The 25,441-nt window shown below is 39.3% G+C and overlaps 1 protein-coding gene across 19 annotated transcripts in view; it reads right to left on the bottom strand.

Moving 5' to 3' along the window:
* The window catches only part of Trpm3 (transient receptor potential cation channel subfamily M member 3), a 539,859-nt gene that overhangs the window by 180,586 nt on the left and 333,832 nt on the right, over positions 1-25,441 (bottom strand). For 18 of the 19 annotated variants that reach the window (XM_060387459.1, XM_060387502.1, XM_060387548.1 and 15 more), the window contains one exon: positions 21,227-21,401. In XM_060387459.1, coding sequence (XP_060243442.1) covers positions 21,227-21,401 — 175 coding nt within the window. Of the gene's footprint in view, positions 1-1,705; positions 16,063-21,226; positions 21,402-25,441 lie in introns of those variants that run through there. The other variant, XM_060387559.1, reaches the window with a different exon arrangement.

Here is a 25,441-nt window from a genome sequence, read left to right as displayed (position 1 = left end):
TATCAGCAACTTCTAGATAAAATAGAAACAATATTATTTCATTTGATGCTGGCAGGAACCCAGTAGGCAGAAGATTTATTTAATTTCACAAGCATGGATTTTAGCCATATTGAGTGAAAACACTTAAATCCACCATGCAAGTAAGTGCCAGAGCAGAACAGTGCCCACTGCTCTTCCCTGCCACCACGATGCCTCTCTCTGCATCACGTGATTCACACCATTGCCTTTCCTCATCACTATGGCCACTGCAGCAGACAACTGTGAGATATCCCTCCCCAGGAAACCAGGGCAAGAATCTTGAGAATGACTGTATCAGTGGCCTGCTATGTCCCAGATATACAAGGTTCCCATGAGCACAGCAGGTTGCTCACTGTGGTACCCTTATTTTTTTTAAAAAAGCTTAAGTCCAAGGATCCTGGAGGTCCTTCATCTAAGAATAAGCAGGTTGGGTTACCTTGAATTCCCTCCTCCCTCAGGAAGATTAGTGTCAAAGGATTATGCACACTTTGAGAAGGTTCAACTGAGGGTGAGAAAGGACATCATAAATGTTCTCTTAATATTTAGTGATTCTGAATTACTCCATGGCCTTAGTTTCAAGTCATCTTGAAATCATCCATCCATCCATCCATCCATCCATTCATCTACCCATCCACACTCATCCATCATTCACTCATTTACCATCTGCTTGGTGTTTGGGATCGTGGTTCATGTCAGGGGTATATGGATAGATGCAGTAATTCACTCCCAGCCTCGAGTAGAATAGAAAGAAGTGAATTAGGCATTCAGCTATAACTGTCACTGACAGAGAAGTAGAGGAGCTAGTGACAGCTGACCTGGAGAAAACTTCTGAGGACATGGTGTTTTACCTGACATTTGAAGAGGAATGAGCACTAGAAAGGGTTGAAGGTGGTAGAGGTGGGAAAGGATCGATAAAACAGCATGGATAGGCCCGCTTTAGAGAAGGAAAAAAAAAAAGGATAGTATGGCTGCAGCATGGGAACACCGTAGTTTAGATCCAAAATGACCCCCAAATTCTCTCCAATAAAGGCCTAGCCTCAGCATAGCTCTACTGGGGGTGGTTAAATCCCCAAGAAATGGTTGAATGACTGTGTTGTTCCTTGTGAGTTCTGATGTTTGAAAATGTAGTCCCCGGTTGGCAGGTCCTGTTTGGGTAGGCTTAGGAGTTGCTAGATGAAGTATGTCACTGGGGCTGGATTTTGAGGTATCAAAACCAAATGCCATATGCTCTCCCTGTTTCCTGCTTACAGTTTATGATGGGAGCTCTCAGTTTCTGCTCCAGCCGTCATGACTACTGTCTGCAGCCTCTTCTTTGCCATGATGGACTTTTAGCTCTCTGGAATTGTAAGCCTCAAATAACTTCTTTCTTCTATAATTTGCCTCGGTCCTGGTGTTTTATCACGGAAACAGAAAAGTAACTAGTACAGACCTGGTGCTCAACAGAAGGTTTTGAGATGTTGGGAGTATGTTCTCAAAAGGATCCAGACTTGCTTTTCGTGTCCCAGCCAGGAGGTGGATAGCTTTGTTCTGCTCCAAGTTCCTGCTAAGGTCTGTTATCACACTAACAGGCCAATTGTTTATACATTCAAATGTGCAAAATCGTGACCACCTCCCCAAGCCCTCTCTGCTTATTTAAGGTGGGTATTTCAGTTGTTACAGTAGTTAAAAGCTGATGTGGGGAGTACATTAAAAAGTGAGAATAGATGAGGCCAAAGAAAGGGTTAGCTCGGACAAGATCATGGAGCCCTTTGTAGACTATGCAAAAGTTTATTTTTTGACACATGGTCTTACTGTTCTCAGGCTAGCCTCAGATTCACAGTCCTGCTTTCCCATTCAAAGTGCTAGAAACACAGCCCAGCACCACTATGTCTTATGAGCTCTGCGGCTTTGTCCTCGTGGTGGTGAGAAGTATTGCAGCAGGAGCGAGGCCTATTTACATATATGGTGTTGATTAATTCTCCTCAGACTCAAGGCATGAACAGTCATACCCGGTCATATGTCTACTTGACAGGCAACCCAAGCAGGTAGTGTAGAGAGTTCTGCAAAATCAAGAGGGTATAACGTAGCACATGATTAACTACAGAAGGGATTCTTCTGATTATCCACTTGATAGGTTCAATCATTCATCCACAGGTGTTTAATTTTGATAACAACTCAAAATTTGTTCTCTACTGCCAGCCATTGTAATGAAACCTGAATTCCCTGAGGTCATTAACTGTTTGAGAGAGCTGTCTGTCACTTCCATCCAGTCTGCTAGTTTGTGAAAATTAAAGATTAATGTAGATTCACTTAGTTGTGGCTTTTGCCAGTTAGGTGAGCTTAAAGACGCAAAGATTTCTACAGTTTTCAGTCTTGTTTCATAACTGACCGAGGTGGTGGCTTTGGCTAAATCAGTTAGCAAGAAGAACCATACAATGCGAGTAATAGGTTGAGACTATAAAATGGAGAGGTTCATTGATGGTGGAACAGAAAAGATAGAGGAGATAGCTACCACACAGAGAATAGATATGATGGGGGAGCAAAGGTGAATCGGGCCATTTGAAGCATCGGGTTATAATCACTAAACTGCAAGTCTGCTTCAGTGCTTTTTGTCTTTCTGATTACATCAAAAGGAGATTTTTTTTTTTTTTTTTGTCTCTTGCTGTTCAAAGATACCCATTGTTGCCAGTCTCTCCTCTTATCAGAGAAATAATATGCCTTTGGCCAGGGAGGTTTGATGACACTGATTTAAGAACAATCTTATATAACATTTCCTGTACTTATAGCACATTCTCGTTCACCCCACTCTATGATGATAATGGAAGAACAACCTGTGAGCAGGCAGGTAATCTATTTTACAGAGGAAGAAACTGGTCTAAGGTGTTGGAGTGATCTGTGATAAATCACATAGCGCATGACATCAGTGTCTGGGTGGAGTCTGTTCCTTTCACTCTTGACCCACGGTGTCACTTTTCCTGTGTCTTATATCACTTTCACTCAGTTAATTGTGTGTAAGCTCAATTAGTTATTAGTAAAATGCTTTTCCTTTATATATGTGTATGTGTGTGTGTATACTTACAGAGAAAGGCTAGAGACAGAGACAGACAGAGAGACAGAAGAGGAGAGAGAGAAATGTATGCTGAAAGTGTTTGGACTGTCTTAGAGAAGATGAGTTGGGGCTGGTAAGTTAAGACACTGACAGAATTTAGCAGCTTGCAGGTTTTGCTGTTGTTGGACTCTCCTCTGTGTATTTCTCTGTTGAGCTTCTGTCTCCTATTTGCTGCAAAGGTTCACTTTGTTTCCTTGTCTTATTTTTTGGACATACATTTTACTGCTTTTGAGAAGCCAACTTTCTTGAAATTCTTCTTCTTTTGAACATCAATGGATTTAGAGACAACCCCTCGTGATATGTGATATTTCTTTTTATGGCACTAGAGTAGTGATTGAGAACTTCTTGATTTCAAAACATGGATGTAATATTACATGAAACTATATCTTTAGAACTGGGTCTACAGCAGGGTGATCTTATTTATGGAAGTCACTAATTTGTGGCTCCATATATATCAGTGTTATTTTGGGTACACCTCAAATTAGAGGGTTTTGTGACTGAGGCAACTCTCTGCACATTGGCATTTGTGGTTCCATTTAAATGCTGAGTGTATGGTCTGTAGCTTTTTAGATGAGGCACGGAGTAATTTAAAATAGGTCAGTGTTTATCCAGGGCTCAGGGTAGCCAGCAACATGCCCCATACTTTGCAATTAGTGTTCTATTCAAATGCTGAGAATGTAGCCCACGCGTAGAAATACTTCTTCTAGAATAAATTTAATTATCTGCAATATCAGATTTTTGTTCCTAGATTTGAAATTAAAAAAACAAATAAACAAACAAAAAAAACCCAGCATCTAGAATTCACCGAGACTCCAGGAGCTAATCTGAGGTTAATTAACAGCTTTCGAGAACAGTCCTCCCGAGACCCCTGCAGATGCTGTTAGATGCTACACACAATGTGAGGAATTTTACTTATATAAATAAAACTGTGAATACCCACACTTGGTACTGAAAAGATTCCATTTCCAAAGGAATCTCCTGTTTACTAAAGAAACAGAAAATTTGTCATTTATTTGAAGCCAAAGGAAATGTGTAAATGTTACATAAAGGACACTGGAAGTTGTCCTTAAACGAGGTTTTAGAGAATGGTAATCCCCATGATTTCCCCTCTTCCCTTTAATTTTTCTTTGTCCTCCTCTTTTTGGTAAAAGCTACCACTTTCTTTCAAATACCACAAGTGACAGTATGGTGCATTTGTAGAGTCTGGACAGCCTTGACATAGTCTGCAGGCTATGTGAGCTTAAGTGTTACATAGTCCTTATTTATCCCTTTCATATATGTAACACGGAAGTGACACAGTATTTTTTCACAGACATCTGAGTTAAATGAATTCATCCTCATAGAGGGCCTGATGTGTAGCATGCCTCCTGCCAGCATTTGCTGTTATGATATTTTTTTATTGGAAGGGTCATTGGTGGATTCCTTTCTGTTGAGTGGAATGGCCCGTGATGGCAGCTGGTTTTGAATTATACTTTCTCGAGAGAAATAATTCTTCCCACTTGAGAGAGATTAAAGAATAGCAGAGCTTTCTTACTTTTGGAAAATTGTGATATTTAGATTTAGGGGAGCTTTATTAAGGTGGAGCTTTGCAAACACCTCATGAAGATATTTGCATATTCATTCTTCCACTCACATGCACACACACTCACTCACTCACTCACTCACTCACTCACTCACACACACACTCAACCACTCACACTGATTCAAACATCCATACCTATGATGTCTGTTGGTGCCTTGCACTGTTGTTTCCTTCAGTGTTTTTATGTCACACTGGGGTCTGCTGGGAGTGGTATAGCAACAGAAGCACCTGCAGGCTTTAGCAAGCCCTGTTAGAAATGCCAGTGCAGAGAGAGCTGGCTTTCTGAAATACTGTTCCAGTTCACCTCATCCTCCAAGGACCTTGCCTTGGGTCTGTCCTATCCTCCTCCAGTCCATCTTCCGTGGTATTAGCTAAATGGCTCTTTTATAGAGGGACCGTGTTCTAGAACTCTTAAAATTCTGCCATAGCTCCCTAGCCCCTGCCAGGTGTCATCTTAATTTGCATGTTATTTAAGATTATCTGTGGCCTTTTCCCTAATGTAGACTCTTTTCTGCTGCCCTTATAGATTTCCCATCAATACAGAGTCTGCCAAGCCAGCTGGCTTCTTGTATGCCTCTGTGACCTTGAACTTGCTGTATCTACTGTATGGAATGGTCTCTGCTCCTGAAGCCTATTTAAGCCTCAGTTGACACTGCCTCCTGTGTAAAAATCCCTGATTACTACTAACAAGGATTCTCTGGAAGCCCTTGAGATTAAATACTGTACTTGATACTGCGTGGAAATGTTAGTTTGCTTTAGTAATTATGAATTCTTCTTCAAAGCAGTGGCTTCTTCCTCATGTTCTTTCGGTTCTTGCTGAGTGCAGGGCTCCAGGTCTGCTTTAGAGGAGTGTTTGTGGACTTGCAGAGTGAACAACTATCTGCTTCCTTTGTGTGCAGGTTTTCGTTGCTTTGTTTTTGTGTTGGCCTAGACTTCAGGCCTAGTTTGGAAAATTGGAGAAGTGATATGGAGTTTAACCCTCCAACTGTCTGAACTGCTTCTTTTTTAATTCCAATCAGATTCATTTCTAAGACTTAGCCTCAGTTTCTGTCTTTTTTTTTTTTTTTTTTTTAAGTCCTGGGGTATTTGTAAATGAATTGATCAGCCAGATCAGAAGCCTGGATTTGGATCTATTTCTAGATTTTTGTTTTTTAGTTCTACATTTGACTTTTTTTTTTTTTCCCTCCACAGTTTCTATTGGGGGCAGATTGTTTTAGTCTCATATTGATTAGGATAGTTATTCATAAAAATGCTCGGCATCTGAAGAATTCAGCATCTCAGTGATATCAAGGTGATTTTCCTCACACAGAGCTTGGTGGCTTTGGCAACTGCAAGTAATTTTATCACATGAATGTCAACACAATAAAGAAATAAATAAAAATATTAAATAAGTAATATGTAGAAGATACATCAATGTAACTAAAACACTTTGATATAGTGCCTCTCATTGGGATTTATTTTTCTTCTCTCTTATTGAAGACTCTGAGACAGATTATCTATCTCTTTAAGACTTTATCTCTTCATTTGTTCACAAATTGACTCTGTACTTAAGGTTGCTCTTTGTAGCTCCAAAGGTCATGTATGAAAAATACCTGGAACTGCTCCTGACACATAGAAGTTGAATAAGTGGGGGCTTTTGTTTGTTTGTTTATTTGTTTGTTTGAGACAGAGTTTCTTTGTAGACCAGGCTGGCCACAAACTCAGAGATCCGCTTGCCTCTGCCTTCCAAGTGCTGGGATTAAAGGCATGTGCCATCGACGTCCACTAATAAGTGGGTATTTTTAAGTACCTCAGAATCTTTCACACCTTCAGAGAGTCCCAGTAAAACCTTGCTCAGAGCTGAAACAAGGCATGCAAATCAACATATGGTGAAGAGACAGTCTAATATTTCTGTAAATGTTGGATGAAACAAGTCTTTGAATGAGAAGGCAAAGCACCATTGAAAGTCACTTAGCCAGTCAGGCTTTCAATGGCAAAAGCCTAGGATCATATTCATCATGATGACATGAAAATAGGTTGGTGATGAGAAGATCCCCCGAAATAATCTTACGTCATTTCGAAGTCAAACAGGTGGGGATCAAAGTCCATGTGACTGTACCCTTGCTGGTTTTCAGATTTTGAGGCTGCTAACGTCTCTATTTTTCAGAAACAGCCCTACCTGATGATTCTGTTGGAGGGACTTGAACTTGGAATGAAGAAATGATGCACCTTTAATCATTTTATGCATGAAAAAAACTGAGGTCTGTAGAGGTGAAGTGACTTCTTTAAAAGCACATAGCTTATGAGAACCCCCTGGGCTAGGAAGACAAGAGAGTGAGAAGAATCTGGTAATGCATGCTAACCTCCATGTGAAATCACCCAGGTGGTTTTGAAAAGCATGTGATTTGTTTAAATGGCCAGATACAAGTGTTGTCTTCTGTTATGTACATGGGATGTTCTTTAGTCTATGTACAAGAAGATTCAGTAATGTGACTCCAGGAATCCACTGTGTTCCCAGTACAATTTTTTTAATTTTTTATCAGATGTTCTAAGTTCCTTTTAATTAGTTGAAAGACACATACATACCCAACAATTAGAATCTCTAAGAGCAACTCTGTTGCTGTTTTTCAGAAAACTATGGTTTAATAGAAAGTTGATAACAGATTGAATGGAACACAGAGATGGGTTGGCTAGATTGTTTTGTCACTGCAAATCAAATCTAGCTACAAAGTAGCTTCTGTCAATTAAGACAAATAGCAATTCTGATCTTGTTTTAATGACTAGTCTAGAAAATATTGTTCATCTGGGCTATTCCTGAGGGTTCTATCTACTTAGTGAGGCAGGTCCTAGAGAAACTGCTTGTTATGGGGCATGACATATATACACTGGTAGAATAGTGTGCTCTCTGAGAAGTTTCGTCATTGCTACCCATACAGGACCAATTTCCTATTTAACGCTCTCCCCCAGATTCTAAAGTCTGGAGCCACGGAAGGCACAGATATATGTACCGAAGGAAACACAATGAGTGTCATGGTGGGGTTGAGAGTGGCAAGCGAGCAATAAGAACAAGATTCGTGCTCTGTGTTTTACATGTGGCTTTTCATAAGACAGGTTGAGATGGAGCTGGACTCAAAACGTCTTGGCTCCTTCCATGACATGCTCCATTACCCATGTATTTCTGTTCTCTTCTCCTTGTCCTGGAGTGCCAACTTAGTGATGATAGGCAGCTTTTCCACTTTGTCTTTGTGTTGATTCCACAACTCTGTACTGTCCCTCACATGCCACCGTCTAAAATGCTGTTTTTTTTTTTTTTTTAATCTATCTAACTTTGCTACACTCTAAGCCTCGCAAGGGTAGGAAATTCAGTCTTTTTGGCTCTCTTGTGTGTGTTTGTTTTTGCAAGTGTCTGCCATAAGACTTACACTAGAATAGTTATTAAAAATATATTTCTCAAATAATATTGAATAAAATATCAAATAACACTGGAACTCTATCAGAATTCAAGCACTTCCATTTTGATAAAAACCTACTGGAGAAATAAAGAACTGTGGTATCCAGTGTGGTTGTCATTAGCTATGAGAGACCATTTGAGTTTAATTTCGATTTAATTCAATTTCTTAGCTATAACCCAAGTGCTCAGGGCCTGTCTGATGGATGGCATAGAGGCAGATTCTGTCATCTCAGGAAGTTCTGTTGGATAGCTTAGCTCTTGAGGTTAACAGCGTTGCCAAATGCTCCACCTTGGCCTAGGGCTAGTAGCAGGAGCTGAACAGTGCTGGCTTCATGTGTGTCATTACCCCTCCTCCTTTTGCCTGTGGTTATGAGTGTGCCCAGGAGTGAAAGGGAAGCATTCCAAGGACTACAGCAACTACCACATGGTCAGGCAGATTTCCTGCCAAAACTGTAAGTCAAGCAGTATCCTCTGAGCTCGTTCCAAGTAAAACAGGTCGGTGAACACTTCCCATAGCCAGGCTAGGGGGACAACGAGAATTTTATTGTTTTAGGCACTTCATCAAAGTCAGCCTCAGAGCTGGCTTAGGGGCTACATGGAATCCCTAGGGAGGCTAAGCTGTGGACACATCTTCAATGGATATATATCAGATGTTGGCTCAAGAGTTATTCAAAGGAGAAGTTAGCTATTATGTAGGAGAAGGAAGCTGGACGCCTTCTACTTTCTTGTCTGAAATAACTCAGCTCTGGGATGAGCAAAATAAGCCTCCCCGTAATCACTGGGCCATTTCCTAGGATATAATATGGCATGGGTGCTAAGCACATAATTCCAGTTCCAGCACGCCTGGAAAGATCATGGTGCTACTGGGAGGAAGTTAGCAAATGACTTTTTTATCCTACATTTCCTTATTTCTACAATCCCGTAACTATCTCATATTATGAAATAATACATTTGGATCAAGTTCTTACGTGTAGAAGCTTTGCAATGATATATAAGAGATATACACATATTTATGTATAAAATTAACTCCAGTGTGTCAAGCATGTTGTTGGAGATGGGGCAGAAGTGCTGGGGAAAGAGTAATGCTATATCATACCTTTACATAGTTTGTAGGCTTATTTTTTTTCTCACCCTGTATTTTTTCAGGTGGTGGGGAAATGTAACTTTTCTCTATTTTTTGTTACATATTCTACAATGAACTAATTTCTTGCCTAAAAGCTTCCAAAGAACTTATTTTATGTGTATGAGAGTTTTGCCTGCATGTATGTGTGTATACCATGTGTGTTCCTGGTACCAGAGGAGATCAGAAGAGGGCCCTGGAACTGGGGTTGGAGATGTATGTGGGGCACCATGTGGACACTGAGAACTGAAGCTGGTCGCCTGCAAGAGCAGCCAGTGCTCTTAACTGCTGAGCCATCTCTCCAGCCCTAATTCCTACTTAGAGTTGTGTAGTCGACTTGTATCTTATTCCGTTTCCAACTGGCTGCCAGTAGCAAGTTGTTTCTGGTCTTTTGTCATCCATGCCTAATGCTTACAGGAGATTCTCACACAGCCCGGTGATTAAAACCCTGACATGTTTCGGCATGTTGATCAAAAAGCCCCGCTTCCTGTATCCCAGGTGTCTCTGAGGTAACTTGGGTTCTTATTTTTTTTCTCATTGTTTAGATAACTCACTGTATTACTTTTTACTTGTCTGACAGTCTTAAAATTTGAGGGTGCTTCCAAGACTTTCACTTCATTCAGGTTCCAGAGTAGGCATTTGCAGCACAGTGACCATAAGGTCCTCTGTTTGCCCAGATTCATTGTGAATCCATCCGAATTTATCCTTTCATCTGAGCCCCAATGTAGCCTCAAAGTCATTCTCAGTGCATTTTAGGAAGGTGTCACTGGCTGATGTGAGTTGACACTCAAGAGGAAAACAGTTTGTGAGTCCTGTACCAGAAGTGATGAAACCGAAATGCGTCAAATCATGAAAACTAAAGCAATCACACAGGCTTAGAGAAATCCAAATCTTAGACCTGTTCCCAAGACACTGAATCGTGACTACCATTGGCTTATAGGAATTGGTTCCTTTTTTTGTGGGGGGGGGGGGTTGGCGGTGCCTCTCTATGCACTCTGCTAGGGTTGGAGACCTCTAAGTACCAGGATGAATCAGTGCCCTCATGATACTGATGGTGTTTCTGTGATTGGCATCTCATAGGTCTGATTCTTAGTTCTCAAAAAGCTTCAGTCATCTTGCTAGGTTTTTAGAGTCTGCAGGAGCTTTGGCCATGTGGGGGTGCCTGCCATATGTGGAGACAGTGAGGTGCCAATCCCCAAGTGACTGGCAGCTTACTTGAACTTCATTGGGAAGTACAGGAAGCTGGCAGTCCAGAGGCTGTTCTTGACAGCAAGCTGATTACCTGGGACTCCTGGGAATCATCTTTCTCTTTTCCTTGTTGTGGAAACCAGCTGCTTCCCCAGGGGAGGGCACTGGTTCCTTGAAGCTTATTTAAAACCTATAGAAGGTTTTTTTTTTTTTTTTGTGATCAGAAGTTGTCTTACATAAACTATCCCACGAACATATAAGCATGAACATCCACTCAGTAATTCAAGAAAAGCTTTACTAGAACCAAATGGAGGGAGTTTTGTTTGTTTGTTTGTACATGAATCATTGGGTCCTCCTTTCTATGCATTTTTTCCCTCTTCTCTGTCAAAGAGAGCTTTGTAGCAGGTTGTCAGGCTGCATACAGTGTATGAAAATGCTGTTGCCCATGATCAATTTGAAAATTCCATGAGGATTCTGGACAAAATGAGGATTCTGGACAAAATCTAAGAAGAACATTTCAGGCATTTAGTATTAGTGGTGCCATTGGTAGCAAGTTAACCCAACATAGCATCAGCTTTAGGGTCAAATGTCCATTAAGATGCTTCAGAATTACTTTTCCTAAAAAACAGGGGTTAAATTTGAGGTCATTTTTTTCTATGTATTTATTTGTTCACTCATTTGTTTTAGTTGTATGGGTGTTTTGCATGCATAGATGTCTGTGTACCGCTTGTGTGCTTTGTGCCCATGGAGGCCAGAAGAGGGAGTTGGCTCCCTAGAACTTGAGTTATTATTATGAACCACCATGTGGGTGCAAGGAATTGAACCCGGGTCTTTGGGAAGGGCAGCCAGTGCTCTTAAACATTAGCAATCTTGCCTGCTCCATAAGTTTTTTTTTTTTTTTTTTATTAACAGTGGCTCAATATAAAATTTAAAGGTACTTGTGGATTTTAATGCACTTAAATATCTTTTAATGGGCGATTCTATAAAACTGAAGAGGAAAAGTTTTAGAAATAAATTAGATAAAAAGATGCATTTGCCAATCGCTTTGTAAGACAGAGAGGCTCAGGACAGCAGGATCTTATGAGCTTGAGACTAGGTAAGATAGTTGAGCTTAGTTGTAGGGTGATAGAAAGTTCATGAAGTGAGAGGAGGCCCTCTCTTTCTCATCTGTTGGCCATCACCCCATCCGGTATTGAAAGACTCTTTCACATGGGTAACATCAGATATTCACATTATGATAATTTAATGGTTGGGGGTCTGTACAACATAAGGAACTGTATTGAAGGGTCGCAGCATTAGGAAGGCTGAGAACCACTGCTGCCGGCGGAAGCTTAGGCCCTGAGGCAGAGGGCCGGAGCCTACACAATGTAGATTTGATCTATGCGTTACTAGTTTTTTATTATCATTTTAATACATAGCTCCTGGAATTCTGAAGAAGAGCTTTAGAGCTGTGTAGGAGTGCTTTAGTGGTGAAGCCAGGCAGAGAGAGAGAGGTACCGGGGAAGTAGCTCTTAATGCCAGGTCCCCTGACTGACAGCATGACCATCTTCTCCAGTTTTACTAACATGCAAATTTCCACCAGACTTATTGAATGATGGGATATAGGGGTGAAGCATAGTGATATATGTGCTTTGTTGTTGGTTTTTCTCATTTTAAATTATAGAGCACATTTATAAATAAAGTTTGTATATATTTATTACACACATATTTAGTGAATCAAGCTTAGTATACGAACTCACTTTGATGCTATATGAATATTTATGTTTTGTTGTTCATTTTTATTTATTTTTATTTGATGTGTGCTGTTGTTTTGCCTGCATGTGAGTCTTTGTGAGGGTGTCAGATCTTAGAGTTATATAGTTGTGTATGTTGGTTATCTGGAAGAGCAGTCAGTGCTCTTCAGTAGTGAGCCATTTCTCCAGCCCCAAATAAGAATATTTTAAGTCCATTTTCTTATTATTTTTTCAAGTATTTATGCCATTAACCATAGTTCCCATGATGTAAATAGATCTCTTGAATGTACACCCCCTACCTAGCAATTTAAGATGCCATGTGGGTGATTCTGATGTAAGGCAACTTATTTATTAATCACAGGTCTAGGCCTTCCTCTCCAGTTGTAATACAATAAATCCACATTGTGATTGCTTGTAGAGTTCAAGTCTACATGAGACTTAATCGAGAAAGCAGTGAGCGCCTCCAGCCTTGGGGAGGGCTGTGCTACATAGCTGCTCCATGTATCAATCCTCTGCATTTTCTAGAAAAGTGAGCTGAAGATTGTAAGAACTAGAGGTCAGTGAGGAATGGAGTGAAACAGTGTCTACTGGACATGACAGGATGGCCACACTTGTGAACTCATAGCAGCTGCAGTGGCTTGCACAAGACTGTATAAGATCAAGCTGGTTAATAGAATTGGTTAGGAAGGGATTCGTGACCCCTGACCCCCAACTGAGGAGCTATGGAAGCTGCTGGCTTCTGGGATAGATAGAGAGTTTTCCATAAGGTCATGGCTTCTGGTAGGTCAACCATGCTCCAGGGAATGGCCTCAAACCCATGAGTATATGGACAGCATGAATTGGAGTTGAGAAATTATTAAATAAAAAAACATAGACACAAAATTGGGTATGAAAGGAGGTAAGGGTGGATCTGGGAGTAATTAGTGAGGAGGTAGATGAATTTGATCAAGATAAATTGAATGAAAATTTCAAAGAATAAAAATACTTATTCTTAAAAAGTAAAAACCAAGCATATGGCAAGTTGGGACTGTAGTGGTTCTCCCTCATAACTATTAAATCAAAGGTAAATGAGATGGGATAACATCCATACTCATCTAACACTTGTCCTATTGTCTGTAACTTCACCACCGCCCAGAGCATTTCTTCCCCAAATACCATCATTCTTATCTTTTTCAATTTGTCCACCTTTTAAAATTGGCCATATGTCTTCCTTCACTAGTCAGAATATACTAGTGAACCAATTGAAGAGAACCAATCAGAGCAGAGGCAGTGAGTCTAGGAGAAGAAAGCATGAGGGAATATGAATTACAACAAATTATGACACATGTATATGAAAATTCCATGAATTCCAACTCAAAACTTAAAAAATATCAATAATTTTCAAAAGAGGGGAAATGAAGGACATAGATGTTCCTGCCTATGAAAATAAAAGTACTAAGAGCTAAGAGTCCTATAAAATGAGTATTTTAATGATAAAATTGTCTTGTAGGGGAAGATTTTCAAGTTTGATAGATATTCAGGAGCAGGCACAGCTGGGGTAAGAGGTGATTCAGTTGGGTTCTGAAGGCCAAGTGTGGTAGCGGGTGCAGAGTGACTTGAAGAGAGTTTGTACCAGGTACAGAAACCAGGGAAGATACTTTTGAAAACCCTGGATGTATCAGAGAAGATATCTAACCTTCATATAATCTAAATCAGCCTCTTTTTTCCACTGATAAGTTTTTTGTTTTATTTTTTAATTTTAATTTTATTTTTTAATTTTAATTTTATTTTTTTCTTCTTCACAATTTATTCATTATATATCACGATTGAAGCTCCCTTCCTCACCTGCCCCGAGTCCCACCCTCCCTTCCTCTTCCCCCTATCCTCTTTCCCTAGTCCACTGAAAAAAGGAATTTTCCACCATTGCCCTCTGCCCATAGCTTGTTAAGTCTCATCAGGATTGCCTGGATCCCCTCCCTCCGTGGCCTGGCAAGGCCACATCACCAGGGGAAAGTGATCAAAGAACGGTCAACTGAGTTTGTGATAGAGGCAGCCCCTGCTCCCCTCACTCAGAGATCCACATGGCGCCTGAGCTGCCAATTGGCCACATCTGAGCAGCTTCTTAAAGTGGGGTGCAGGAGTTATTGGGATTAAGTGGGGTACATAGGTTACTCTTGTTGGGGTCATCTAGAGTCCTAGTTTTAAACAGCATGTTGAGTTCTGCCTCTGGTTCATTTAAATCAGTATGTAAAGGTGTGTAGCTAATAGACAGCTTTGAAATCTTTCCCAACGGTGATGGGCATTCTGCCTACTGCAGATGACAGTTATCTAAAACAAGTTCTCCCCAATAATGGTTTGGCTGATGGTGTTGGCTTTTCATGTTCAGTGGCACATTTTCCCAGTGAGCCAAGAGGTGAGCAGTTTTAAAGCATATTTAATGTAAGGGAGCTGGCTGGCTAACTTGGATCAATGAAACCTTTCCCCTTTGTGGTATTTTCTTCTCTATACTTGAGATATTTCCCTTAAAATCAATGCTTCATCCTCCTCCATGTTTACACAGTATGGGGAGATTTAACAGCAACCTGTCAGATGAAGGTTTTATTATACTTTGTACTTTCTTAAATAAACAGAGTTATTCTGGTCACAGAGAATGTGGGCATGATGATGAGGTCAGCTATATATCTGTACCTTTATATTCCTTAGAGAAAACTGGCAGTGACATTCTCTCTGTGGTACTGTCTGCCACCTTAAAGCTCAGTAATACTACAGAGAAAACTATTTGTTGTATTTCTTTACACAAGGATTGCATATACACTCATGGAGGAAAATTATGCTTTCATAACCCCCATGGTACCTAAAACAAATGTTAGAAAAAAATACAGTGATTGATTAATTTGAAAAGTCATGATATCAGTCCTCTAAGTTTTCAAGTAAATCATTTGAATGTATATGTGAAGATATAGGCCTTTATAGATAAAGATACAGGTAAAGATATGTAAAGATATAAGCATTTATACATAATCATATGTGAGTAAACATTATGTCAATTATTTAACTAAGTTTTACTACACTTAGTATATTGATTTTACATATAGATATAAGTTAATCTCTCTCTCTCTCTCTCTCTCTCTCTCTCTCTCCCTACTAGCATACCAGCTCAAAATAATTTCTCTTCTTGACCACTTATGGTAGTGCATGTTTGTAATTCCAGCTTGCAGAAGGCTGAAGCAGGAGGACTTAGAGTTCAAGGTCAGCCTCAAAAATAATAACAATAACAAAAAAAAATAGTCTCCTCTACCGGTTTCTTTTAGTTTGTTTATATTGAATCCTTTTTTTGGGGGGGGTTGTTAGGTACAGAGAGCCATCTATTTTTTTCTTCTTCTACCATCTAGACTGACTCTCAGTTTAAACTCAGATTTTGATGGAAAGGGAGAAAAAAGAGTAGCTCGATTATATTGGCATCTAAGGATAATTGACATGCTATAGAACTCTTGTTAGGAATGACCCACTCAGTATTTTATCTTCTGCTGTTTAAGCACTGTGTCCTTAGCAGAGCCATGTAACCTTGTAGTCATGTATTTGAAAACTTATTACCGTGTCTCTGAGAGCCAGGGCTATGTCTTGTTCATCTTCCAACAGTTCTATGCACAGAGTAGGTACTCCATAAATACTGATATTTATAGAAGTAACAGGAAAACCCACTTCTATTTTTTTGTCTTTGATGTTTCTATTTCCTCCAAGAAAAGTAAAAAAAGAAGCAGTTTGATATTTCTTCTAGAAAAGAGATGAGGTGGATTAAATTAACAAAAACTGAAATGGACATGTGAAATCAGCATGGTTGACATCAGTTTCTTTCTTTCTCACTTGACATTCCAATTACATTTGTATCATGCTGGGGTGCAGGTCACTGAGGTCAATTGCTTTCTGCAGAAAGTAATATAGAGAAATGATAGGGCTTTGACATCCTTCAGTGTAAGCTGCATCTCTGGAGCAGCAGGAGTAAACATTTATGATCACCGCACAGAATGACACACCCCAGGGAATACCGACCTCTCCTGGGTTCTAATACGCCCCATTTTCTGATGACTTTCTCTTGTCTAATACGCCCCATTTTCTGATGACTTTCTCTTGTCTTTGGATATATGGTGTGCATTTGGAGACAAAGCAAACTTCCTTCACATCTCTGTGAGAAATTTGCAGTTATAAATTGGAAACCATGCAATGTAGTTTTCCATTTTCATAGCTGGTTGATGTTCTCATGCCTTCATACTAATGAATCAAAAACAAATCTATTTTCAATTTACAAAGTGGCTAGAAGCAAGGAAAACAAAAACAAGCAAACAAACAAATGAATCCATGAAAATTCTTATTAAGTTCTCTCCATAAAGAAAAGTCTCAGGAGAGTTTTTAAATGCACACACATACAAAGCTCATAATCTCTCACAGCTTTCCCATATCATTCAGCCATTTCTCACCCTCCCATCCCATCCCAAACGTACTTCCTCACATTTATCACAGCACTCCCTCCTTGTCCCCTCCCACCCTTCCACACATAGCACACACCACACACATCCCCTCATTCCCCTCACAGCCCTCCCACTGTAGTAACTACCTTTCTCAAAAAGCGTGCGCACACACAGACACACACACACACACACACACACACCACCACCACCACCACCACCACCACCACCACCACACCACATTTTTTTTTCTTCTACTCCCAAGATTAGGATAGTGCTCACATTTTCTTTCTAGTCAGGCCCGAATTAAAATGCCATTAGAACATTATAACGTGAATGGTCCATGCCTCACTGATAACTTTCCAACAGTCATGAAGAAATTATTAACTACTCTTTAAGGCATGTATTTCTTTTTGGCTGCCAGGTGGTTCTGCTTCTTTCCCAGAGTATCTGAAATCTGGTAAATCCAGGTGATAATTTTTGGACAAACCCACTCAAATATAAGTAAGTGTTGGTAATAAAACTGTGATGGATGGGGGCCATGGACTCAGAGCATACATGTATCTAGATGGTGTTCTCATGCTGGCATTGTTCATGAAGGAGCAAGGCCTTATTTCTTTGCAGCCTGAGACTTGAGGCAGACAATTATGAGGCAGAGGCATACCTGGTTTCAACACCAGGAAACTGCACCCTGAAAGGTATTCCAGACACCAGACAATGCTGTCCACCTGCTCAATCAAGCACAAGAGAGCAGGGTCTTTGTATTTAAAATCCTAGGTGATTAAATCTAACACTTCCTGGTAGTATTAATATTTGGGTTTATGGGATCTGGTCATTTGTAATTAAGAAGCTAACTTTGAAAATATTCTAGAGCAATGGAGTTAATTATGGAAAGGACTTACTGATTCATTTTCAACTGTAATAGGTAAACAGAAAACACATTATGACAATAAGGGAAATATGGACTTTGACCATTTCTTTCAGGTACCACATGTCACAGAACAGATAGGGAGAGGAAAAAAAAACAAAATATAAAATTTAATTTGATTCTCAGCACCACATAAAAAAAAAAGCATTTAATTGAGATTGTCTCCCAGTTTATCCAAACCCATTTACACTATGATAGACAGTCTGTCTGTTTCTATCTCAAGCAATCTCATTCACAGAACATAATCAGTTTTGCCAATTATAATTCACTTCCAAAGCGATTCTTTTTCCAATTCATATTCTCTTTCCAATTCATATTATTGGAAAGGAGCTCAACAGCAAGCTAGAAAGGTCACAAAGATGACAATGTAAGGGGAGAAAAGGTCATTTCTGTAAGATTGTAAAATGCAGAGCTCTGTAGTTGAATGGACACTCTCATATAGTTCTTGGGTCTGTATTGTTTAACAACCCACAGTGAAATTAACTTCAAACATTTAAACAAATCTCCAGTTAAACAAGTCAGCAAAAATGTTAATTTAGTCTGAAATAAAAGATTTTTAATTAGGATGTGTATGCTCCCTGAATCTAATTTTATTTGGACAGCGTTGCATTTACTTTTATATGTATTGTTTATACAATGATGTATGTATGTATCTATGTGTATAGTAGAATGCTCAACTCCATTGGGTTCTGAAAATCAAAGAAGAAATCCTTCCTGGTGAATAAAGGCTAGCTGGACCCATGCTTTTCAATTTTTTTTAAATGTAAATAAAAGTACACTGCTACAGAATAATGTTCCTTAGGAATGACTTTAAATTGGATGCACATGTGTGTTATGCCATTTCTTATTGGGTTAAACAGGCACGATGAACCCTGGAACTAATTCAAATGGCACACTTCATTTTATCCTGACTTCATTTTATCGCAGTAAATTTACCACTGTTCTCCTGAGAAAGTAGGTTTTCATCATAGCACTGTGCACAGAATCTCTGTGTTTGATTACGTGTACACATAGAAACAAGACTTCCCTTCAGGTTTCTATTTACTGTAAGCATTGTAAGTATCTCAGAAGAACTTTAAATTTCAAAATCCTCCTGAAACAGATATTTAATTTTTTGCCTCTGTACTAATAATATGAATAATTTTATGTTCTTTAATAAATGGCCATGGTTCACATTTATGTAGATCCTGTGTAGATTGAGATTTTACATACTTAGATTATAAAAGAGTTAGAACTAAGAATTCTAGGTGAAGTTTGAAGTGTATGATTTTTTTTTTCAAGACAGGGTTTCTCTGTGTAACAGCCCTGTCCTGGACTCACTTTGGAGACCAGGCTGGCTTTGAACTCACAGAGATATGCCTGACTGTGCCTCCCAAATGTTGGGATTAAAGGTATGCGCCACCGTGCCTGGCTGTGCATGATCATTTTAATTGCTAATTTAAGGATGGGTGAGGATGGGAAAGATCCACATGAGAAAGGAATCATAAGTTGGACACAAGATTATATATAATGCATTGGTTTTTTTGTATGTTAGGAATATACATGATAATGAAAAAGTAAATATAATTATTGAAAAAAAAAGCAGAGTAACATCTGTGTACCTGTCACAGAACATTTCATAGCAAATTTTGCTAGTAAACCAGATGAAATGTTCATCTGAGTTCATGGACTGTGAGGATTTAAAGGGTTTAATTTCTACTCAATTAGATTAAATTACTTAGTGCCCCTCCCAGTTTTAAAATGCATATCTTCCCTCACATACTCAAACAGAAATAATCAGAGATTATTTAATTTGCCATTGAGCAAACTTTAACTTATAAGAGATTTTAATAGGTTCAAGGCACATGGCCTAAAATAATGATAAATGATATTCACCGGACCCTAACATCATTGGGCATAGTCTCAGATAGCCAGAAACCCTAGAGTATGCCACCCTCACCCCCTTTTTCTTTGGTTTGGTAAGAAGGAAAAGGAAACCTGCATTGCAATGCAAACCTGTACATTCTTTGTAAACACCAGGGAACAACAACCAAGCTAAGTGCTATCTATTTCTGTCTATTTCCAGATAAGAGAAGCACGTTGCTATATTTAAAGAAATGAGGACTATTGCAAAATTTTTTAACAACAACAACAATGAAAAAAAAAAACCCCATTACAGTTATTGAATATCCCTTCGTTAGTCAACATAAAGATCATTGGGCAATTGTCCTCCTTTTACATCCTCAGCAATAAAATGGATCAGTATGTACCCTTAAAGAAGACAACAATGCCGACTTAATTAAGTTTGCCAGTGAGTAAGCTTTAACTTCAATGGGGATCTTTTTATAGCTATCAGATATCTAGGCATAAAATCACTGCCATGGTGCTCAGTGCTAGGATAGAAGCCCTCAGCCTTCTGCTACTCCCCACTTCACACACAGTGATTCCAGTTAAGCACACTGTTTTATTGGCTCAATGGAGGGCCAGTGACGAAGGTGGGGAAGGTAGATGGGGAAGAAAGAGGTGGAAGAGGGGGTAAGTGTCTTCCTCCGAATTAGCTCATCTGTAGTTGCATGTTTATCTGCTCACTAGACTCACTAGATTTGCTCTTGAGCATGGCAACTCCAGGTTTTTCCTTTTCATATCTCAATGTTCTGCACAGTTCATGGTACCCACTGGCTACCTGCTTTATATTTATAAAAGGCCCTAGCTCCTGTGAACTTCTTTGTTGCCCTAACCATGTGCTAGCAAAATTGAGTAAGAAAGTTTTTTGTTGTTGTTGTTGTTGTTTAGGACTTAAATAACATTATATATGTTTGTATGTGTATGTGGTGTGTGTGTGTAGGGCTGACCACTAGGGATTTGCGAACCAATCAGAGGTCTCATCCCTAGGGAAGAAGGATAATCCCTCTCTCAGCAGCCATTGATTTTCTGTAGCTCTTCGTATGGAATCCTCAAAAATAAACAACAAAAATCCCCAAGCCAACATCAACCAAAAGCAAAAGGCTGAGTGATTCTTCCTGTTTGTATTCCTTAAACTCAGTCATACCTCGTTTCGAATTACTTGCATAATCTGCCAGAGTGCTCAGACCTCACTATTCCACTGGAGGAGAGACTTTCTCCCAGGGATGGAGGTGCTTTGGATGTTAAAATGTAGCATTTAAGAGCTGGCAGTCCAAGCAAAATACATAGGGGTTGGGAAGTCAGGGAGGAAATTACAAAGAACCAGAGATGTTTCCAATTATAGAGGTTTTACCTTCTAGGCCAATATAGAAGTACCTCATGAAATAGTCTGCCCAATGTGTTTATAGCAGTTTGGCCACAATGCTGTTTAGACTCATGCCTAGAAGGTACCCTATTACAGCACAGACCCAAATTTTGTCTGCTTCAAAATCTAGTTTCTGCCTCTCCTTCCTTGAGGGATAAAGTGGGAAGGAGATAGGAAGATAAAAGAACATCTTTTGACTTCCTTTTTATCCTCATCTTTATTACCAGCATGGTCTCAATGGGGCATTTATGGATTTCCTACTTTGTAGGGGCGTTGTCCTCTGTTCTTCCTCTCAATCATCCCACCGTAAATATTTAGATAATTGTTCATAGTTGGTTAGAATGTGAGGTATTGGCTGAACTGCAGAGAACATGTTGTGTCACCTTAGCTAAGCTTTAAACACAAGCTTTGTACTTGGACATCTACCATGGGGCCTGGCAATTTACTTACCCGCCTTCTTCTGAATATTTATGTCCAAAAGCTAGGATGTCGGATGCCCGTCCACTCCCATCACAGACCACAACTGGTACAGGAGGGGTATCTCGAAGGTATTCCAAAACAATTGAGATCACGTTGGGTCCTCCTTCCACTATGAGTGCCACCACTGGAACCCCTTGACCAATTCCTGCATTAAAAAAGGAAAAGAAAAGGAAAAAAAGAGAAAAGAACACAAAGCCAGCAAACCAAATAAACAAAAAGAGAAAAAAAAAAGCATAAACTAAAATTACTGAGCACGGGGGAGGTAGTGAGATATGAAGGGATAAAATACTGAGTGACATTTGTAGAAAACTCATTAGTAGAATTACCACCCCCAGAAAGTCCAAATGACCTTTCCTCATCCCCACAACTCACAAAACGAAGAGATTATACCACTTCACACCTGAGAATCTGATTCATGAGGAAGGAAAGTGGCTAACAGAATCATTGGGCCAGTAGTCAAAATATAGGGGGCCATATTTGATTGTAATAGGTGTCTTATCTATCTAATAATTAAGTTTTCTGTGTAAAAATAATGGAACTTAAAATTTTCTAACTCCCTGGTTACCACTGAAGTGTCTAAATTGCTTTTTTCATAAAAACAAAACAAAATAAACCATTAGCGCCAGTAGCAGTTTATTAACTCCCCAGTGGGCTGCATTATAGGTCTATGTGTTCTGACCATAGGTAACTGGCTAAAAGCAGATCTCCGCAACACCAACATCATAAGAGCTCACCTCTTTGGGCAGAAGGGTTTCTGCATGCTACATCCTGCACTATTGAGTAAGGAGTCAGGTGCATGACAGTACCCACTATACATTTGTTGCATTCAGTTAAATCTAGGGGATTCAGAAATATTTCCTAACACATTTAAGCTACTTCTTTCAAGCCACAAAGCACTATCATTTTCATGTAAACCTGTCTGTAATGTTAGCATCTTATGTGTTATTCAATCTAATGCATTAAAGAGAAGCACTAGAAACCGATGTTCATGAAAGAAATGATGAGCACCAGATTCAGTTTATTTTAAGGTGACATATTAAATATCATCCATGTCATTGAGTAACTTACTTCCATTACTTTTGGTATTGTACAGTTTTAAACTGGACAACATAAAAATGAGTTGATTTCATGATGTACATAAAAGGGTTCTTACAAAGGGCATAACTGAAGTTCTGTGCCACCTCTGTAAATGGGAATTTAAACAAAACAAGACCGAAACTTTGGTCGTTTGAGTTCTCTGTCCTTTGAATGCCATTTTATCTTGTACCAGAAAACTGCTTCCCAGTGACAAATAATAGTTTGTTTTTTGTTCGATGGCTAACAGATTTTATTTGACTTCTGTGACTTGTTTTTCTTCTAAAATACGAGTGCACCAATCTCACAGGATCTTATCAACTCTAAGTCACAGAAGATAGATTTTTTCATAGTTTGATTTTAATTTGAAAGGAAGGGTCCCGAATGGTGGTTTACATGACTAGGTGTTCCTTTAAATCTCCATCTAAAATATGGAGAGAAAGGAGAAAATATGGTCAAGGTGGGAGGCTGTGAGTTCTCAATGTGTTCTCTAGGGAGAACTGAGGGAGAGGTGAAGCTTGGGTTCCCACTAGTTCTATAGATGGGGAGGACCTTGGAATTATTCTTCACATCTAAGGAGAGGACAGTGAAACATTCTGTGGTTCTGCTTCCCAACAGCCCTGTCCAACCTGGAACCCAGGATCCTTAGTCTGTTTGGCTGTCTGTGAAGGAAGGACCATCCCAGTGTTGACCATTACGACTATGCAGTAAGCTCTTGAAAGGCATTCAGGAGAGAAAAGACTAACTGGAGACCTTCACACAACACACTTCTGTTAGGCGAGAATTTGCTGCCATGCAAATACCCACTCCATGGGGATTTGTACATTAATGCGCACTGATAAACATGGCCTTTTCTTCGGAGGGTAGACTCATGGTCTGGGGATGTAGCTTAGTGATACTGCACTTGCCCAGAATTCACGTGGCCCTGGGTTCAATCCCCAGATATGGGAAGAAAAATAATTTATGGCAATTTCTAACTTCTCCCTCTTGAGAAAAACTACTGTCAGTGTGACTTCAACCCAAACTCACAGACCAAGTGAACTTTCCTTTAAGATACACTCTGTCTTCTTTGAGGGAGAGGTTCTATACTGGACCTCTAGAGTGTTCCATTGTTTAAAGGTCCAGTGGAAAACACGAAAAAAGCAAAACAAAACAAAACAAAAATGTCAATGTCATAATCTCTAGGCATACAGTAATATGTTCAGGATGGTAAGATTTCCCATATTTGGAATAAAATTGGTAATTGATATGGTTAAGAATTTAATAATCCAACTAAGTTCAGTGCTAAAACAGTGGATGGAGCAAACATCCAATACATCTGTTCTTTAAATTCTTTTTCCTTTGGCAATAAAACATGAAGTTTGTCCCATGCTTAAAAAAATACTTAACACTTAAACACATCTTGAGTTTCTTATGGGTGGCAGAGACCCTTGTTATGCTTTGAAATACTATGCCTAACACAAATAGAATTTGCCAAGATCAGGCAACATTAAGCTTTTTTTTTTTCTGGATACCCACACATGCACATTAGTTTTGAATTGGAGAGAAGAAAAGTATATTAAATACTTAGTGATGAGCTAAAGCTACAAGTGTTAGTCTCAGTCTGCTTGTGGAGCGAGCATCACAGAATACTTCTGTGGATATTGGATGTTGTGAAAGTGAGAAACCCTCCAGAAAAGGGAGTACACATCTGGACAACAGGAACAAAGATGTTTCTACGCAACTTCCTGGCGTCCATGGATCCCTGAAGCTCATCAATGAATTCATACCTAATGGGCCTTGTTTAAACACATTGAAACATTCATGCACTAGTTTTTCATTTTGTGATCCTTACTGATACATGTTCTTAGGTAGGTTTTCAAGCTAAATCTGAGGAAATTATATCCTATTTTATTGCTTTTTTATATTGACTGCACACATCCTTCCCAGGCAAATTCCTTTTCCCATCCCATCCTTTCTTTCTCTCTTTATTTTTTCCACCCACACTTTTTTTCCCTAAACCACATGTTGGGAATAACATATTTAGAAAAAATTCTAGAAAAATTAACAAATTAGAATCTATTGCCCACTAGGACAAAATATCTTTTTACAAGTCAAGCATAATACTTTTTTTTTTAAATTAGTGACACAAATGAAACATTTTGGGAATTTCTTGACTCTGCAGCTAGTATAGATTTCGTCAACTCACAGCCTTCTTATGACTATCAGAAATTAATTTAAGTACCTTTAAAGGTCTTTTTAAAGCTGTGCCTTCATCTGAATGGAGATTCTTGAGGGATTTCTGGGTTATTCTTTTGGTTTAGGAAGAAAGTATCTTAATTCCTTAGTTATTTGCAATTATTTAAACTTTTCTTCTGTACTCGAAGACTTGCTTTAAGCAAGAAGATGTGACATACTAGCCACATACTTCAACTCAAGGAATTTTGGATGTGGGAGCATCATATCCAACAAAAATATGAGATTACAAAATATATTTATCACATGAGTAGAGCTTGGTTCAGTTGACCTGGGCTCTCTAATTATTTTCAGAGCCCTACTTCTCTCTTCATAGGATAACATGTTTGACTTTTGTTGCAGTTTTTTTTTTTTTTTCTGTCTGGTATGCAATTCAGAAAGGGTTCATTACCCTCATGTGGAAATCATCAAAACTGGAGTAAATAAAGGTTTAGTTGGTCATTGCGCAGGAGAGGAAACGCAGGAACAAAAGACTTAAAACTCCAAGTCATTAAAAATTATTTTTGTCATTCTGTGTTTATGGGTAAGTTTGCCCGCTTGCATGTTGGTGTACCAGGTATGTGCCTGGTGCCTGCAGAGGCTAGACGAGGGCATCAGATCCCTTGGAACTGGAGTTGCAAATATTTATGAACTGTCATATGGGTGCTGGGAACCGAACCTGGGTCCCCAGAAAGAGCAGCCAGTGATCTTAACTGCTTAGCCATCCTTCTAGCCCCTGTGTTTTTCTTTTTTCTTTCTTTTGTTTTTAAAATTTCTCATTCCCCTTTCTTCTTTGATCCTCGTCCCCAGACCTCTCATGTGGACCCATAAAACTATAAGTAGTTTAGGTATTTATAAAAGCATTTGGTGCATTATACAAAAAATGCTATATCACTT

This window comes from Meriones unguiculatus, chromosome 1 (assembly GCF_030254825.1).
Source record: "Meriones unguiculatus strain TT.TT164.6M chromosome 1, Bangor_MerUng_6.1, whole genome shotgun sequence".
NCBI classification, from domain to species: Eukaryota; Metazoa; Chordata; class Mammalia; order Rodentia; family Muridae; genus Meriones; species Meriones unguiculatus.
This window is presented reverse-complemented; position numbering and strand designations above follow the sequence as displayed.